This window comes from Labrus mixtus, chromosome 6, assembly GCF_963584025.1.
Source record: "Labrus mixtus chromosome 6, fLabMix1.1, whole genome shotgun sequence".
NCBI lineage: Eukaryota > Metazoa > Chordata > Actinopteri > Labriformes > Labridae > Labrus > Labrus mixtus.
The window spans coordinates 25,927,063-25,944,614 of record NC_083617.1 but is presented as its reverse complement, the minus strand read 5'-3'; the positions used below and the strand labels follow the sequence as shown (position 1 = coordinate 25,944,614).

The 17,552-nt window shown below is 41.2% G+C and overlaps 1 protein-coding gene across 1 annotated transcript in view; it reads left to right on the top strand.

Moving 5' to 3' along the window:
- The window catches only part of LOC132976089 (cilia- and flagella-associated protein 46), a 72,005-nt gene extending 67,621 nt beyond the window's left edge, over positions 1 to 4,384 (top strand). The window contains exons 56-59 of the mRNA XM_061041024.1: positions 1,768 to 1,849; positions 2,686 to 2,822; positions 3,892 to 3,990; positions 4,139 to 4,384. Of these exons, the coding sequence (XP_060897007.1) occupies positions 1,768 to 1,849; positions 2,686 to 2,822; positions 3,892 to 3,990; positions 4,139 to 4,251 (431 nt within the window). The 3' untranslated portion in view covers positions 4,252 to 4,384. The remainder of the gene's footprint in view (positions 1 to 1,767; positions 1,850 to 2,685; positions 2,823 to 3,891; positions 3,991 to 4,138) is intronic.
- The last annotated feature ends 13,168 nt before the right edge of the window (positions 4,385 to 17,552 follow it).

The window sequence follows — 17,552 nt, the reverse complement described above, 5'->3', positions numbered from 1 at the left end:
CCTGCATTTAATGTTAAAAACGTCCTTTATGTCATAAACTCATATTGTGTCCATCACTTCCCTTCATTTATTATCAATGATACCAGGCTACTCTCTGTTTTCCTCTTACATCTTATAAAATGTGTGTTATTTTGGCTTCGTTATGTCACCTCATCAACATTAACACTACATAAAGGCCTATTTACATTATATGCTCAAATAATACCAAAGAAACTGTCATCAAACATTCTGTGCAATCGATGTCTGAGTTATGAGCCAGATGTCGTTAAATCACACGGTTTTGACTTTTAAAAAGCCTTTATGTGATAAAAGATAAAAGAAGAAAAATAGGTGACTAAACTCTGAAATGAATGAATGATTGAAAGTTGGAGCAGGATTGTTTGTGGATTATGTAAGCAGTGAATGGAGCAGGAGGCTTCCTATCCTCAAACACATCAGTCTTCTATTCCCTGAGTTCGTGTAGAAAGAAATATCACCGTTCTAATATCTACGAGGTTTCAATACTGGAGCCCTGCTGCAGCTTTTCTACAACTTTAATAAGATCATCAGACTGGGACCTGGTCAGCATCAAGTAGCTGGAAGCAGCAGGAAAGTTCATGCAGATACAGCTCATGGTGGAGGAGGGGAGATAAACCCAGCTGTGTGCTCCTCTGGATGATGTCGTGAATCAAGACAAGGTTGAATTTATTGACATTTCTGGAAAGGATTTTTCTGTGTGTTGGTGTGTCTCCCACCATGCAAAAATTCAGATTAATTTGTGTCTGGACAAGAAGGCCTTGTTATTCCTTCTGCACTTTATAGATCAATAATAACTGAATAGGTTTTTAGATTTTCACAGATTTTTAAAACACAAGAATATGTTCCTCTTTGTGGCTGCTCGCCTCTGTTCCACCAGGAAACACAGGTGGTCAGATGATGGGTGGACTTGATCCAGTTTGACTGACAGAGTGACAGACTGGTATTTCAATCCCTTCAGGCCACACATATGTGCCACCCAGCGACGTGGCGTTAGTGCTGCTAACTATAGTGTGACTGACACCATGTTCTGAATTCCAGCTGTTAGTTCACAGCACACTGGCCCACTTTCACTTAATTGGCCTCCAGGATCTGATGAGGTGATGGCAGGTTTGTGTTTTTTTAGAAAAAAAAGGAGTGGTGGTGCAGAATCTGTGGTGCCATCTGCACTTCTGTCTCATCTAGGAACTACGTTATCATTGTTGTTACTAAATGATTTTACTGCTTAACTTTGAGGGACAAAGCTTCATGACTGTACCGCTGCAGTGACAGTGACCGATGACTGAATGGATCCTTGTTTTGGCCCGAGGGGGCCGAATAGCTGCAAGGAGGGAGGCACTGTCTTCAGACATGATCATTGCTATAGAGGAAGTCAGAATGCCTGCGAGGCACTGCCTATAGAGGGTCTGGTCAATGACCTCTCTGACACACACCTGGTGTCACAGCAGTATTCTCACACCTGAAGCCTCAGATCAAATGTCTGTGTGGTAGAAGTCACGATCCTGCTCTTATAATAGATTGAATGTGTTGGATTCAGAGGTTGCTGCTAAAAACCTCTTTGGCTCTGTGACATGATTGATTACCAGTTAAACGTTATGCACATTAAAAACCTGTTTGCATCATCATCGCCATATGAACATTAGTGATAAACACATCAAAAGACTTCCTGGTTCAAAACAAATCAGAGAATAACATGTGCACAGTTCTGTTTTCTTCTATCGTCAGACATTAATAATGATGTTTCCTCTACAGAGTGTCGCATGGCTCTGCTCTTTGACCTGCTTCAGAACAAGGCCAGTGTGGTCCGACAAAAGGACCTGGACATGCACAAAGGGTAACAAATCAGATACAATATACTTACCTTCTTACCGTTGTTATCTGTCCTCATGTTTGCTCTTCTCCAGTGTTTTACTAAATTATCTTAAGACAAGGTGAGTTTATTTATATAGCACCTTTCAGACAGCAGGCAATTCAAGTGCACTGGGCCTCTTTCACCAACCGTTCTTACAGAGCGCCATCTTTGGCGCTCTGTTAGCCATCTACAGAAACTTATTTTCTGCTACCAGCATGTGTTTCCTGCACTCATGCCATTTTATGGGCATTAGTGGGCGATTATCTGTGCTAATTGGGAACAAAAGGCACGTGCTTTCAACTTAGGAACGAACACAAGGAGATAAGATCACAACTTCGAACAATTCAGTCACTTAATGTTACCAGAATGATTGAAATCAAATTAATTAATAATCCAAATGCCCAAAGCCTTCTTATCAGTGTTAGGGATCAATCACAGTAATTGTAATTCGTAGTGTTAAACTTTGATAAGATACCAAACAATATCGATATCTGTTTCGATACCATGGCAACTAAAATAAAAGTCCTAAGCACCCAATGGCCTCCCGTGGACAGGTGTTGTAAATTATCATTTTGCTAAAAACACTAAGAGCAGTGCATCTGGAACTTGTGCATGGTTAAATGTTACAGCACCAAAGTTACTGTATAAAACTGTATTAAAATAATGGACATAATATCATTTTAACAAATCGTCTTGAAATTGTTGACAACTTTAGTGATTACTACAAGTGTTTTGATGTATCTCAGACCTTAGGTTGGTAACAGATTATATTATCCCTTATCGGTCACTCATTATCTACCTGTCTCTCTCTTCTGCAGTTCTGAACAGCTGGCTCTGGAGAATCCTCTGCAGGCTGCGCTGCTGCTGAGTTTGGGAGGAGTCGGCTGTATCGCTCTTAACCAGTGGCACTGCAGCCTTCAACAGAACGCACACAGGGTGGCAAGTGTTCTGCACAGTACGTTTGTAATGATACCTTCTCTTTATGTAATCACAAGGTATGCCCGGTGTGTTTGTATGTTCCTTCTTAAAGATCCTTGTGCAAACTCTGAAACCATCCTCCTGGTTGCTCTTTTCAACTTATTTACAGAATGTGGTGTCATTCATGCCTTTGTTGGACCCTCCCCCTCGCCTCCCTGTCAGCACTCATTGGTCTAACCAACCAATCTAAACATCCCACCTTTGCAGGTTGATATAAATGGTTGATAGATTTTTTTTAAATACTTACCTACCCTGTTTGAATCAGGAAAGAAAAATGAATATAAAAATAATTTATAACAATAGCTAACATGGAAATGTGACTTGATAGAAGGTCTTTGGCGCTTGGACTCTATGAGGGGGGTTGATGTGTTTGGAAAATGTCAATTCTCAGCATCAACAGAAGAACCTACCCCCCATGGAGTCCACACCCTGTTGGTGGTGAAGCTGAAGCCTTTTTTAGACCAGATGGGCGTTGATGGGGAGGTGCAGGGGTGTACAACAAATCAGCATGAAGGAATTAAAGGCAGAGGAAGAATCATATTTAAAATGAGAGCAGAGCAATGATAGACTGACAATGAGGGAGAAACACAATGCAATTGGTTAGATAAGACCAGCCGACAAGACAGCTGATTACCCAATGACAGCCCCGGAAAATGACAGCTCGAGAGAATGACAGCGAGCGTGCATGAGAGAGATGAATGAGAGATAGACCCGACTGTGAAGGCAAATATAAAGTCTTCCTGACTGATCTTACGCTGGAGTTTGCATGTGTTTCTTGACGACCCTGGTGAAAGCCACAAGCCGCAACACATCGGTCTGATGAAGTTAAAAAAGTTGATGTTTGTACTCCAAGTGTTGCTGAAGCTTTTTGACTTCACAGGAGGCCAGTGCTAATTTTACTGATCCAAAGTGCACATGTTAGCTTTTTGTACCAAAAGATCATTTAGAACCCCAAAGATCTAAAACTAGAGTCCATGTTTAACATGAAGTATATTTATTATAGCATCTCAGAGAAAGCTTTTAATCTGTGTGATTGTGTGTCGTAGATCTTCTGAAGGTCAGACTGACCTCTGGACAGACGGTCCATGCCCTGAGGACAGTGGATGGTTCAGAGAGGAAACATCACAACATGACAGGATTACATGGTACTGCTCATCCTCCTCTCCTCTTTCGTTTTAGACGTTCTTTATTCTTTAGAAATCTATCTTAGAAACAAACATCGAGCAGAATTATTCAAAATGTGAATCCAGCTCTGTAACCCAAACATATTATGATTATTTCTATCTTATACAGATCAGGTTCTTCTTGCTGTGTCGGAGGACGACAATGTTCACCACAAAACCACTCTCTCACCTTCAGCCTTCAACGTCATTCTTTACGGACTCCCAACCTTAATGGCCACATGATGTCCTGTACATCCTCGATATGTCTCTTTTAATTTCACAGTTCAAGATATCTACATGTAGACATGTCAGCTTTGTGATTAGTACTGTATGCTGAAAACTAAACTGCTAAATAAACAAGATCTTTTATTCCTCACTTTCATTATTTTCTCTGTCTAACTCTGTGACTTTATTGATTTTTGTTCTTGATGTTTTAATGTTTTTAACTCTTCACAGCAGACTCCACAAGACGAAGGTGAAATGTGGTAAACTGCAAGAAAAGATAAGGCTAAAATGAGCTTACAGAGATCTGTCCTCAATGTTTTGTATTATGACATTAGCTGAAATACTGTGAACATTGTGCTGACATTACTTTGGGATCCCTACCTTACATTTAACTCACAATATATTCACTGATTAGACTGTCCAATGTTTTTACATATTATGTAAAATCCACTTCAACATGTTTCTCTAACACTAATATGTGTCTCTAGTCTGTCTACAAACCCCCCAATGATGAGAAAAGTCCACCCTCTCCGTCTTCTGCCTGCTCCACTTTTCAGAAAATGTGTGCTCAAACAGGCCGTTTGGAGATTTTCCCTTCATGACATCACAAAGGGTAGTAACCCCTCCCCCTGGTGGGTGACACTCCCACAGCTAGGTGTTTGTTCTGCCCTTTGAGTCTGCCTTCTCACCGTAAACAATAGGACATGGAGAGAGAACTTCAGTTTCCTCAATACAGCATGATGTTCATTTAGTAAATGACCGTCCCATTTAGATTCAAATAGACCAGAAAGCAGAAGAGGATTTAGGGCAGGGCTACCTGTGATTGACAAGACACTCTCATCCAGCCTTCTGTTGTACAAAAAGTGTAAATTAGCATCCCAATATATGTCACATCTGTTTGTAAAACATGTAACTTCATTGTCCTTATGACATACTGTATTAAGGACATGAAGTAATAAAAAAATAAAAAAACAGGAGCGGGATGGGACGGGGGTCACTCCTGTGTCAGCCTCTAATATGCATCTAGCTACGGCTGGCTACACACTAGAGGATTCGGCTCGTCTTTTGCTCCACCTTATAATCCAAATATGGTCATTTCAGGTTAATTTTATAGTCATTTTATAGACAGTCTGTCGCTGAATCAGAACAGACAATGAGTCAGATGTGTTTTGAGTGAAGGGATGCAGCTTCCTCTTACACCTGTTACGGAAGCGCTGTTGTTTTTGTGTTGTCTCTTTATTTAAGCCTTGTTAGTTGGAGCTTCTACAACAATTAGCGCTGATTTATTCTCTTCTGACTCATTATTGAAACATTCTGTGTCAACATGTAAACATTTAGACTTCGCTTTAGTTTCTGGATTCATCCTTTTTTTCAATGCAGCTCAAATTAAATGTAAATGTGTTTGCTGTTTTTTTAATTTGGAGACTATTTCTATACCATCATTAATCCTTCAATTTGTTGTCGTGCTCCTCTGACTGTTAATTTAATAATTCCCCCGCCCTAGTTCTTACTGTAAGATCTGTGTGACCGGAGGTTTTAAATAGCTGCTGCTCCATTTGTTGTAATGAAGTCAAACCTATAATTAGAGAGTGTCTCCCTGTAATCTCTGATGTAAAAGAAGGACACTGCTGCATCTTTGAATGTCTCATTTCACTTTAACAAACTCTCAGACAGCTCAGCTGACGAGTCCAAAGTAATATCCACCTGATGACATCACACATTGACCTTTGTTACCGTTCCTTTGAGCTGTTTGACGTCAGTTTGGGATCCCTAACCACTTCCTGTTTCTGTGCTCAAGTTCATGTCCTAACCTCCCATCTACAGGAAGGTCCTTATTTTTTTCAAAATAAAAGCAGGGTTGAATTCAAAGTAAAGTACTCTCAGCTTAAGAAAAAATTCAAAATAAAAGCCTGACACTTTCTATTTTTTAAAAGTGAAATAATTTAATTTCAAACATGCTTTTTAACATGTGATTAGTTGTGATTAACTATTTAAATTTAGGGATTAATCCCGCAAAAATTAGCATTTCAAAACCTTAACATAAATAATATTTCAGTCTGGACCAAAGCAGCAGACAGACTTACATTGTTATGAAAAAACCCATTACCTTCTAAGGTAGGAGAGGAGTCCAATATCAACTCGACTCATGTCTAACCAGAATGTCAAGCAGCTTCATGCTTCACCATTCACTGTACGAGGGAGAGAGAGAGAGAGAGAGAGAGAGAGAGAGAGGGAGGAAGCTGAGGTGACAAAGAGAAATGGGATGAAGCCTTTTGATTGTGATGCTGGTGCCTTTCAAATCAGAGGCAAGCTGCATCTCAGCAGAGGTTGCGAGCTCAGTCCATTCAGCATAATATCTGATAGGATGCATCATTTTCAACAGTCGTCTTAAAGCTAGCTTAACAGCAAGTATCAGTTTGCACGTTCACACTAATCCACCGTTTCCTGTCTTCGTTGATTCTGTTGTGAAAGAGAATTTAAGATGATGTGTTTCCTCTTCAAAAATACACTTTCTGCATGTGGTTACACCCCCTATCTCTCTCTCTCCACTGTATATCTGTGAGGTATTCAGGCTGCAGTGTCGAGCTTCATGTCTGTGAATCGGCCATTCTGACATGCAAGGTTAACTGATGTGCCTGTGAAGTATCCGTAAAATCTGTGCTTCTTAATTCAAGGCCTGACCGGTCTCACATGCTATCCAGGGAGGCGCAGACGAAGCTCTGATTTATGATCATTTTATCTGACAGCCATCCTTCCCTCTGCAAATGTTTTTTTTTGTTTTGTTTGTTTAGCTGATCACATTATTTTTTTATATGTGGCCTGGATCAGACTAAGGTGGGACTCCACATCTGAAAGTGGCCTGAATGTTATTTGAAAAGATCAGACTCCATGTGACCTGTGCTGTTCACATTGTCGGGGAAAAAAATCAGATCTGAGTCAAATACTGGAGGATAAAAATTCAGATTCATCACTCTCTTACCTGCAGTGTGAATGCAGCTTAAGTGTCGTGTTTGGAGTCCTCTCTACTGTGCTTCATGGTAGTTATTTATTTATTTTTTATTTATTTATTTATTTGTTAGGGACAGTGCATATTAATGAACAGCTGTAACAATTACAGCTGTAAAAATGCCAGATTATAGCAGAAGTGCTAGTTTCCATCTGTTGTCCCTAGGCAGGTAACAGACAGACAAATTACAAATAAAATACAAATACAAAGGCACAAGTGATACAAGACAATAATAGAGGTTAAAGGTTAAAGGTGGTCACAGACTTGGTTTTCTTTTATCCACTGTTTGAGGTGTGTTTTGAAGGTTGCATATGTTTGTGAGTCTCTTATTGTGAGTGGGAGAATATTCCAATATTTAGTTCCTTTGACTGACAGAATAGTTTTCCGAATGTAGTGCGTCTGTATGGGACCTCCTCGGGCTGTGGCCCCTGGTGCCGATCCCACTGGCAGACTTCAGCTTTATAAAGTCCTTCAAAGGAGGAGGAGCAAGTCCGTGCAAAATTTTATATATAAAACATGTATTTTTAAAATGAACAAAATTATGAAAATTTAGTAAATTATGTTTATCTAAAACAGTGCAATGGTGAAACGAAAATGGCTTTTTGTCAAAGATTTTTATGGCCTTTTTAAAAAGAGATGTGTTGTGCCAGCAGCAAGTGACCGTGTGGTTATACAGTATTCAATATGTGAAAAAATCATGGAGTGTAAAAACATTCGAGCAGCATTGATAGTCAGGAAGGATCTTACCTGTCTACAATTGTTTATATTAAAATTTACCGTCTTTGTTAATAGTTTGATGTGTTTTTTAAATGTTAATGTTGGGTCCAATGTTAGGCCTAAATATTTAAACTCATTAGCTAGACTAAGCTCTACACCTTCCAGGTAAACGCCGGACTGCTGAAGGCTGGTTGGCTGTTTAGTGAACATCATGCAGACCGTTTTCTTTGCGTTTAATTGAAGACATGAATCTTTGACCCAGCTTTTCACTTGGGTCATGGCTGTTGTTAAAATTTGTGAGACTTCTTGAGTATTTCTGCCCTGTTTAAAAACAACGGCATCGTCAGCATACATTTGAATGTTTACATTTTTACACACTTCCAGAAGGTCATTTATATAAATAGTAAATAAAATAGGTCCCAAAATACTGCCTTGTGGGACCCCTGTTGGACAGTCAAGGTAAAAGGATTTGGTGCCAGAGATGGACACGCATTGTTTTCTAATTGATAAGTATGATTGAAACCAGAGTAGTGCTTCCTGTGAAAAATTGTTACAGCCTAGCCATTTGAGTTTACTAACCTTGAAAAACTTCAACTTCAACCTTGAAAACAAAATATGTACCGTCTCAGATAATCCTTGAACACTATTTGACCAAAGCCTTTTGAACTTTGGCCCAGTTTTCTATGGTGATACTAAAGACGATGCAGATAAGCAGATTGCTTTCTACTTCACTCTGACCCGGAGGGGAAAACAGTCAGTTATCTGGCATCATGTCATCACCAATGATTCACCCAACAGTTTCATAGCCTGCAGATTTGTGCTCCTTACATCTGCACGTACACTCATCATATTGTCCAAGCTAGAAATATGCAATTAACCGCAGTAATCATAAGAGAACAGCATGGAGGGTCGCTCCCTCCGAACACTCCTCCTTTTAATGGTTTTATGATCGAGTGTGTTTAGATACTGTGCACAGAGTCACTTTTCTGATGACACTTAAGTGACTTTTTAACTTTATGTGTAAGGCCAAATGAAAGGTCATTAAAGGACCGTCCGGGAGAGTTTAAGATGCCGGGAGGAGCAGAGTGAAGAGTCTTATCATTTCATGCTTCATAAAGTCAGAAATCTTCCACTGACAGCAGATCCACAGGGACGTGTTGGCAGGACGGCGATACAGAGACTAGAAAATACCATGACTAGCGCTCAATGGTGTAATTAAATAGTACAGTAATCTCAGTCTGTTTACACCTCACCTCTCTGTAGAAGAAGGAGTATGTTAATATGCGTGTTACTTGTTATTTTTGCAGGTCTGTGCGTGAGGAGGTTGTTATCAAAATGTTGTCATGCAGACATTTTTTTTTTTGAAAAAAAGAAGAATCATTTTTTGTGATTTTTTTTGTAAATGTGTCCTTTATACATGATAACTTGTTGTACATGGAATTAACTGGTGCACATAATGAAATGATCTAAAATGATCTGTGTCCACATTTAGGGCTTCAAGGGCTTTATGTTTTTATCATCCTGATTACATGAAAATGAAATGCAGGGACACAACTGTGTGTGCTTTGTGATTTGATTCATGCATTCTTGAATCATTCAGTTATTCTCACAGTTAGTTTTTTTTAAACCCTGGCCATAAATATGGATGTTGCTGCTTTGCCTAGCAGATTGCACATTTCTCTTCAATTTTTTCTGAACACATTGGGCGCTTATCAAGTGGTTTATACAGTAGTACGGTAGCCTACTGTAAATAGCACAGCGCACATAGAAGGACATATTGGCAGTCTTGGAAGTCGTTTTATGCTACCTACTGGCTACATCAAAATTATCAAAAAGTTGGCCATCGTTACCACAAGCATGTATCATCAACAAACGATGGGTTCTGAGATTTGGAGAAATTAATGAAAACTAATGTCATTAGTGCAGCTCAAACCATTATCTTCTTATGAAACTAGATGCACAATAACGAACAATAGTGATGCTGTTTGATGGCGTCTGACACCACTCAGCAAGTCAATCCCAGTACTCCCACCAAAAGAAACTCGCTCATTTACATTACTGTCATGCCCAGGTTATTCAGGGCAGTGCATGGTGTCTGTCGCTTGCTATTCAGGAAAAAAAAGCGGCTAATGGCTCAAATGGACTTTCATATTTATCCTGATATTTTCAAGGTTGAACTTACGGGTCTTCCTGTTTTGTTTTTCAACATGGTTAGGGCCTCAAGGTTACATATGTGACGCATGTTCAAATGAATACAAAGACTCCGATTAGATAGAAGCAACTACTCGTTCTGCAGTATTTGTTGAGTTGTATTGATCTGTATTCACGCTCTGGGAGCCGTCAGGCAGGAAGACAGACGGGAAAGTTTACTGTTGTGTTGGGAACAGTAAGAGTGAAACAATAATAGGGCTGTTGGCCATGTTTGCCATGTACGTTCTGAAAGTCAACAAGATCTTCCTACAGAGCAGCATCATAAGAAACACAGCTTTGGACATGTCTGTGAAGTACAAGTACAAGATACACGGTGCTTCACTGCACATCCCCTCTTTGCAACGGGAGAAGCACATTCATTCTGTATGTGAGATTTTCATGTTTTTATGACGTCATGTGTTAGGTCAAGAATGAGTCAACAATTTAATTTATGTATCGACCGTTCAAACTCTGAGAGAAGCCTGTATACAGCCGACGAATTAAAGGAATAATCTAGACACACCTCTAATTCTAGATAAATGTGACGAGAAACATGGAATATGCAGAACTCCATACACTTGAACTCTTACTTCTAGAATGATATCTGCATGTTAATGCATCTATCAATCAGTTCTCTTTAAACACTTCTTCAGTTGCTAGTCAGACTATGAACAATGGAAATGCACAAACAAGGAAGTCATCGCTGGGAGTCTTTTTTATGCTAACTGCTGAAGACACCCAGAAAAGTTGGCCGACACTACAAAAAGTCTTTATCCTCATTGGATGAAGCTGAATGGTATCATAATTGCCAAGCATTAATTGCAGATTGAGATTAAATGTGACTTCCTGGAGAAGCATTTATTTTAAGCCGGGCATACACTGTTTGATTTCAGGCCGATTTAAAACAGATTTTTTAACTGTGCAAATAATTTTGTAATTTGGCCATTCTCAGCCCAATGGCGCGTTCTTGTTGTGAAGTGCACAGGAGGGCACAACCACCAATCATGGCCCGATCTGCTGCTCCCGACTGGTCAGATACGTTTCTGACATGAAATTTTGGTCGGAGGGCTGCAAACTGTTCTCTTGCACATTTTTTCCTTGTTGAGCCTTTGCAGACTCTCAGACAGCGTCTGAACACACTGCTGTTGCCTTGGATGCCTGATGCGTCTTCCCCTCCAATCACTAAAGATAAGAACGAGAGAAACGTGGTTAGAAAATATCTGCAGACCAGCTGTTTGGGAATATCTGTTATGATTTAGCTGCTAGTCTGCTTGTGTTTATTGGTCACCCCGAGTGTGTGTGCATGTGAGAGCGAGAGCATTTCGGATAGTGTTTGTACAACTGGATCATAAATCATGAGCTTTGGTTGTGCATCCTAAATGATTCAGTCGCAGTGTGAGCTGACATTCCAGCACATTTATACAATCGTGTGGTGTAAGCCTGGCTTTAGATACTTAAACAGACCAAAATACCACTTAAAGCACTATACATATTGAACTTCCTTGACTTACGACTCTGCATGCAATCCAAAAATCAAGCTGTGAGAGAAAATTGAGACCATGAGAGTGGAGAGGATTTTCTGCAGTTAGCGATAAGCTAATTAGAGGTGTGTCTAGTGTTTATGGCATTGCCATGGAGTGGAGTCTTTGAGAACTGTCTTCCTGTGTAGCAGTCAATAATAATACAGCAGCAGGAGCAGTATTGGATGAAACCATGGGGCAGAGTAATGCTCATTTCCCAACCTTCACTTGCTTGTTTTTGCTTTCCTTGGCCATCAAACACAAATTTATACATTTCAGCATCTAATCCCCCCGCTGCCTTAATCCAGGCGAGGCTTGGACTTCCCTTTACTCGTCTTCAGTTTCCCCATTCAGTAAAACTTTGTATGCTGCTGAGCGCCCATGGAGGTAAATGTGAGGCAGTTAACACGTCCGTCCTCCAAGCAAGGCATTAGCGTTAGGAGAGCTCATATATAAGACATGACACTAACATCCTCTCCACCCTCGGCTTCATATAGGAGCACATGATCAGAGGATAAGGATGGTAAATAATCATGGCAGCCAGATATGAGAACTGTAACACATAAACAAAATGCTTCCTGCTGGAGATGAACACAATATCCTCAAATATTACATTTCCATCTAACCTCCAGAATGAACCAACAGCACCGTGATGCATTTGTTCATCTTCAGCAGGAGGAGTACATTCATACAACACATGACGCTATAGCAGCCAATATATCCTGCTAATCCACACCAGGGAAGCTCATCTTCATTCTCCCTGTGGGCCTGTACATTAAATGAACCATTTCATTAGCACAGATGCTTTAATACGTTAGCCTGGAGGCTGTTGTCCCATGCAGTCACCTCAGATGAAATGAAGCCTCTCCTGATTGCCTCCATCGGTGACCTTCAGATTGCTCACCTCGTGTTTCTGCCGGCTCTCTCTGGGCGTGTTTAGGGAATTATGATTCTGAATGAGAGGGCCACGCTCGAGACAATCTCCTCTCATTAGAAGAGTAAAATAGCTACTTAGTCAAGAAGAAGAAATGTATTTACCGACCACCGACTGTGTTTCTGTGCACACAGCGGTGATTGCTTTCTTATTTTGTTAACTGCTTCCTATTGGCTGTAAGGGTCTGCTGCGTTTCTTCCTCCCTTTTATCCATTTGAGTTCTTAAATTGCTGGTAAGCCTGTGAATCCTAACTGTTCTGTGTGACATGTGTGTCTCTTTCCTGATTGTACTTCCTTTAAAGGTCCCATATTATGCTTTTTCTGGTTTTATATGCTCTTTAGTGTGTTTTCCAAGTGTCCTGTGCATGTTTAGGCACATCTATATGCAAAAATTCAAAGTCCGCGGAAACGCGGCTTCTCCTACCTCCTCCTGTTAGCTGTAGCATTAGCCGCATGTAACGCTCGGTTCTAGCCCCCCTCAATAAAAATTTGTCAGTCCGACGTCATTGTCAGTGTGATATCACTGATCTAAGCCCATTGGCTCGTTGTGGCAAGCCCAGCAGCTCATGTTGCACACTCGTTAACTTCTGTAGCACGCCCACGATATGCCGTAGCCTGAGATAGCACAGTAGTGTTAAGGTGCTAATGTTTTTGCTCCCCTAGGACGGAGCCAGTGGCTGCATTCCCAATATGGTAAAAGAGGCGGGACATTTCCGAGAACCGTGCTGAGCAACTGACCAATTACAGCAGAGCCGACAGGCCGACCAATCAGATCAGACTTGGCACATGTGGGGACTCTGAACGTGGGCACTTCAGAGCCTTAGAGAGAGAGTCAGAAGCGAGCCGGTGCATGGAGCGGCAGTACATGAAAACAGACACTTTTTTCAAAGTTTACCTATTGTGAACATACTTTAGTAGGTACATAGATTAAATATATTAACCCCAAAAAGTGCATAATATGACCTCTTTAACAAGAAAGCCATTTAAAAGAAAGATTCAGCTTCACTTTGAAAGTCTGGATTCTCTCTGCACTGGTTTATCTCGGCCAGTTGAACATGGCCCAAACCAAAGCAGTGACCAAAAATGTGCAAATTTTGCAATGACAGTAGGAAACCCACCTAAGGGGGCCCCATCTGACAGCACTCTTTCTTGTTTCCATGCTAAGCTGCAAATTAATTATTGCTGTGAAAACCAAAGTTTGTAAATGACAGTCAACAAATAATAATGAAGAGGAATTATCCGTCTATAGGAGAGAAAACAGAAACAGGAAAAAAGAGAAAGAGTAGTCACCGTCGGGACACTGGCAGACATGATGGTGATGAACGCTGGTTGGAGGGCCTCCCTATTGATTCTTGCCAAGGGCCCAAACGGACTTCAGAATGGCCAGTGGCTCCATGGACAGAGACAAACTCCTGGGAATCACTGGTTACTGGTTCTGTTGGCCAAGCTGCGACCTCTGGTTTTAAAAAATGGACCCTATAATACAGAGGTGCTAAACACTCAGATTCCTCAAAGATGTCCACTTGAGGCTGGCTGCAAAAGCCAAAGAATCCCAATAAGGTACCATATTAAATTTAGAAGCGTCTCTCATAACATCCAGATATCCTGTCACGTCAATCCTCCATTCAATTAAAAGATAAAGTTGAAGAAACCTGGACATGACTTGAAACATAAAAAAAGTAATGATGTCGAGCCTGTTATCTTAACACAACATTATAGAGGAATACAATTCTTTGAGCTTTGGCGCCTACCGAAGGTCTCTGCGTGTAACTGCATAGTTGTAAAACACAGAAGTGTATATAGCCGTCGGACTTGCAGGCTACTGTTTCGCCAAGCTCTCTAATATTTCCTCTAGTCCAGCTTGCTTGGTTGCTTTCTCTCTTGTCACCGTCCTCTTCCATCTTTCAGCCTCAGCCATCGTATCAGACAGTGCAGAGACAGGCTAACTGGTTCCTTTTTAGCTGAATGCTGTGTGACTTGTGCCATAAAGGTGTACACACTTCTCGCAAGAGAATTCACAGCCCCTGACCAAAGTTACATGCATCCTACATGTAGGGCTGAAAGCAGGCAACTGGGACGCTCTGTGGAAAGGGGAGTGACGTCATTCTCCCCTGTTGAAAGTTATTGTGCCATTAGATCCACTTTGAAACTTCATTCTTTGAATTGTAAAAGGTTACGTATTGTATTGTTAAACTGCAGACCGATTGGCTGACGGGCTGTTCAGCTTCAAGACACATTGCAGCTTAAAAGACGAGGAGGAAGGAGGCAGAGATCGTCAAGCACAGTAAGAGTTGGAGTGCCTGTGGACCAAACTGAGATGTCAGCCAAGACTCCCACATCAGAGGAAAGGCCACCCCTTTTCCAACCATCACCACGTGAGTCTCTGACATTTAGGTTTTTGGATTGCACGTTTTTTACAATGCAGTGACCAGTGAAAAATGAACCGGCCATTTGGAGACACACTTCAGTCAACATACAGTAATACAAGCTTTACGGGACGCAGTTATTCATGTCTGTTTACCCTCTTAGGGTCGTTTCACATTAGGGACTGGGCCTGGATCCGAGTATGCTTGACCCCAAAGTCCTGTTCATTTGATCTTTGTGAACATAAACGTACTGTTCTTGTACTGTACTCGGTGCCCGAGTCTGCTTGAAGAGGTGGTCTCAGGCAACGCCCTCATTTTTAAGCAGTGTTTCAGTCCCCTTTGTTAAGAACGTTAGATAACCTCAAAACCACAAACAGTGGACAGTTAATAGAGACGATAGAGATAGAGAGATAAACTCCAATGCTTCCCTGAAGGAAAGTCAGTAAGGTATTAAAGGTCCAGGACTTTCTCTGCCTCACAGTAAAGAGACATTTCTTTAAATCACTTCTTAAAGGAAACCAACAGAAATCTGCTGAAAGAAAGACGACTAATGTTGACGAGTATGTAGAGATTATTTACATGTTTTAAACTCACATGATACAGACTTACAGATTTCCAGCTCCAAAATAAGAAGAACAATAATAGGAACAACCAAAAACACCTGATGAGCAGGTAAAATGTCAGTCAGGCTTTACACAGTGAGTAAACATTCACATTTTTTAACCAGCCATTACAGTCGATGTAAGGCCTCTTGAACTCTGCAACCGTGCAGCATCTTTTATTCCTGGTGCTGCTCAAGCTCCCTTTGCTTTTTCACTTCTCTGCAGCGTTGTGCAGTAAAATGTAAATCAAGACCCATCCAAACATGCAGAAAACTGATCCTACAGACTAGTGTTGTAGTCAAGACCACACTAACCGAGACCAAGACCCACCCGAGACCAGGGTGCTCCGAGGCCAAGACAAGACCAAGACATTTAGGGATCGATACTTTGTCAAGACCAAGACCAGGGCATAACCGAGACTAGACCGAGACCTTCAAAAAGTGGTCTCTGATTTCGAGTACTCCAAAACTACTACAGTCCAATGAAACACCACCCTGTGACACCGGTCCAATCAAAAAGGAAAATATTCTGTTACAGTTTTTATGTGATAATTGGTTCAAGACAAACACATGTGTCTTTTATATGGAGAAGTTAAACATGTTGTCAGTGTAATAACCTGTACGATTTGTGACTTTAAATCTGTTATTTTCTACACTGACATCTAGTTCCTCTCTAAGTCAAGAAATGGAGTGATGGACATTTGAGCATGACATGGATGGTGAGGAGAAAAATCTAAATTTAGTCACATCGGCAATTATTTCAACTATTCTGTAGAACTCAAGAGAAACAGTAAGGTTGTCATTGCATCAGCGTGGTGATGAGGCCTCCAGGCAGCGCTGACTGACAGCTGGGTCAGTCTCACTGATTATCCAGCCAGCAGCTCGTCACTCGTGGCTGATGGATACGGTCCGCACGCTGTACCTGTGGAGGAGTGGCCCTCAGGCAGGAGGCTCCCCCTCTGGGGATTTAGGCTTCAGGCTCTGGAAAGCAGGCCACCTCCTTCTTCCCCCCTGCTGTCTCACCCCATCTCTCCTCTGCAAGGGCATGGTGAGTCATGAGAAAGCCATGGCTGGACATGCATTTTAAAACAGCTGGGACTCAGTGATGCCTCTGTGAGGCAAACTATCCCAATGAGTGTGTAATGAACCTAAAAGATCATCCTGTCGGGGAAGAGATCCATTAGGAGAGCGGTTTACAAATTATTCAAAATACATTAAAATAAGTCTGCATAATGCATCCACCATGTTATATAAATCCATGCAATAATAACTGAATACATGCTATTGAATGACAGCTAGCAGTCTTACGTAATCCATTTAAAGGTTGTGCCTTATTGTGGTAATTGACGCTTTTTGTGCCGTGATCTTTTGAGTCAGGCTCTAGCTTTAAAATCATGAAGTGTCATCATCTACAACCTTTTGTAATGGTGTCACAAAACAGTGAGTTCTGGATTCATTCGGCCTTAACGAAAGTTTACAAGCTGCACAGTGAAAAATGAATCCAGGCGAGAGCGGTGCGTCAAGGTCAATGTCGGCCTGTTTAAATGCTTACACAGACAATAACGCGCTGTCGTTTACAAGGTATTCTGTTTGCAAATTTAGGTTTACAATATTTGTGAAATATTGATCAACAAAGCAGATGCAGGAGAGAGAGTGAGAGACATGGAATGATTGGATTGTATTAAACATAGATGAAGTCTCAGTGAGGTCACCGACAGGTTTCTGCAGAGGCGTCATGAAGCCCAGTGTCGACGGTGGGTTGCCCCTCATCGTTGTTCAAAAGGTTTTGAATTTGGTAATCCACTTTTTTTCTACCATCAGGTACTCCAGCTCACTTGTCAAAGAAAAACTGGAGGGGCTCAACCTGATGGCTTCTATGATGCAGAGAGTCACTGGGGGGTGGGGTGTCGCTTCTGGGTGTTCATGAGTAAGACAGCTCTGTGGTAGAAACTGTTTCGGAGTATGGTCGTGTGTGTGTACTCTA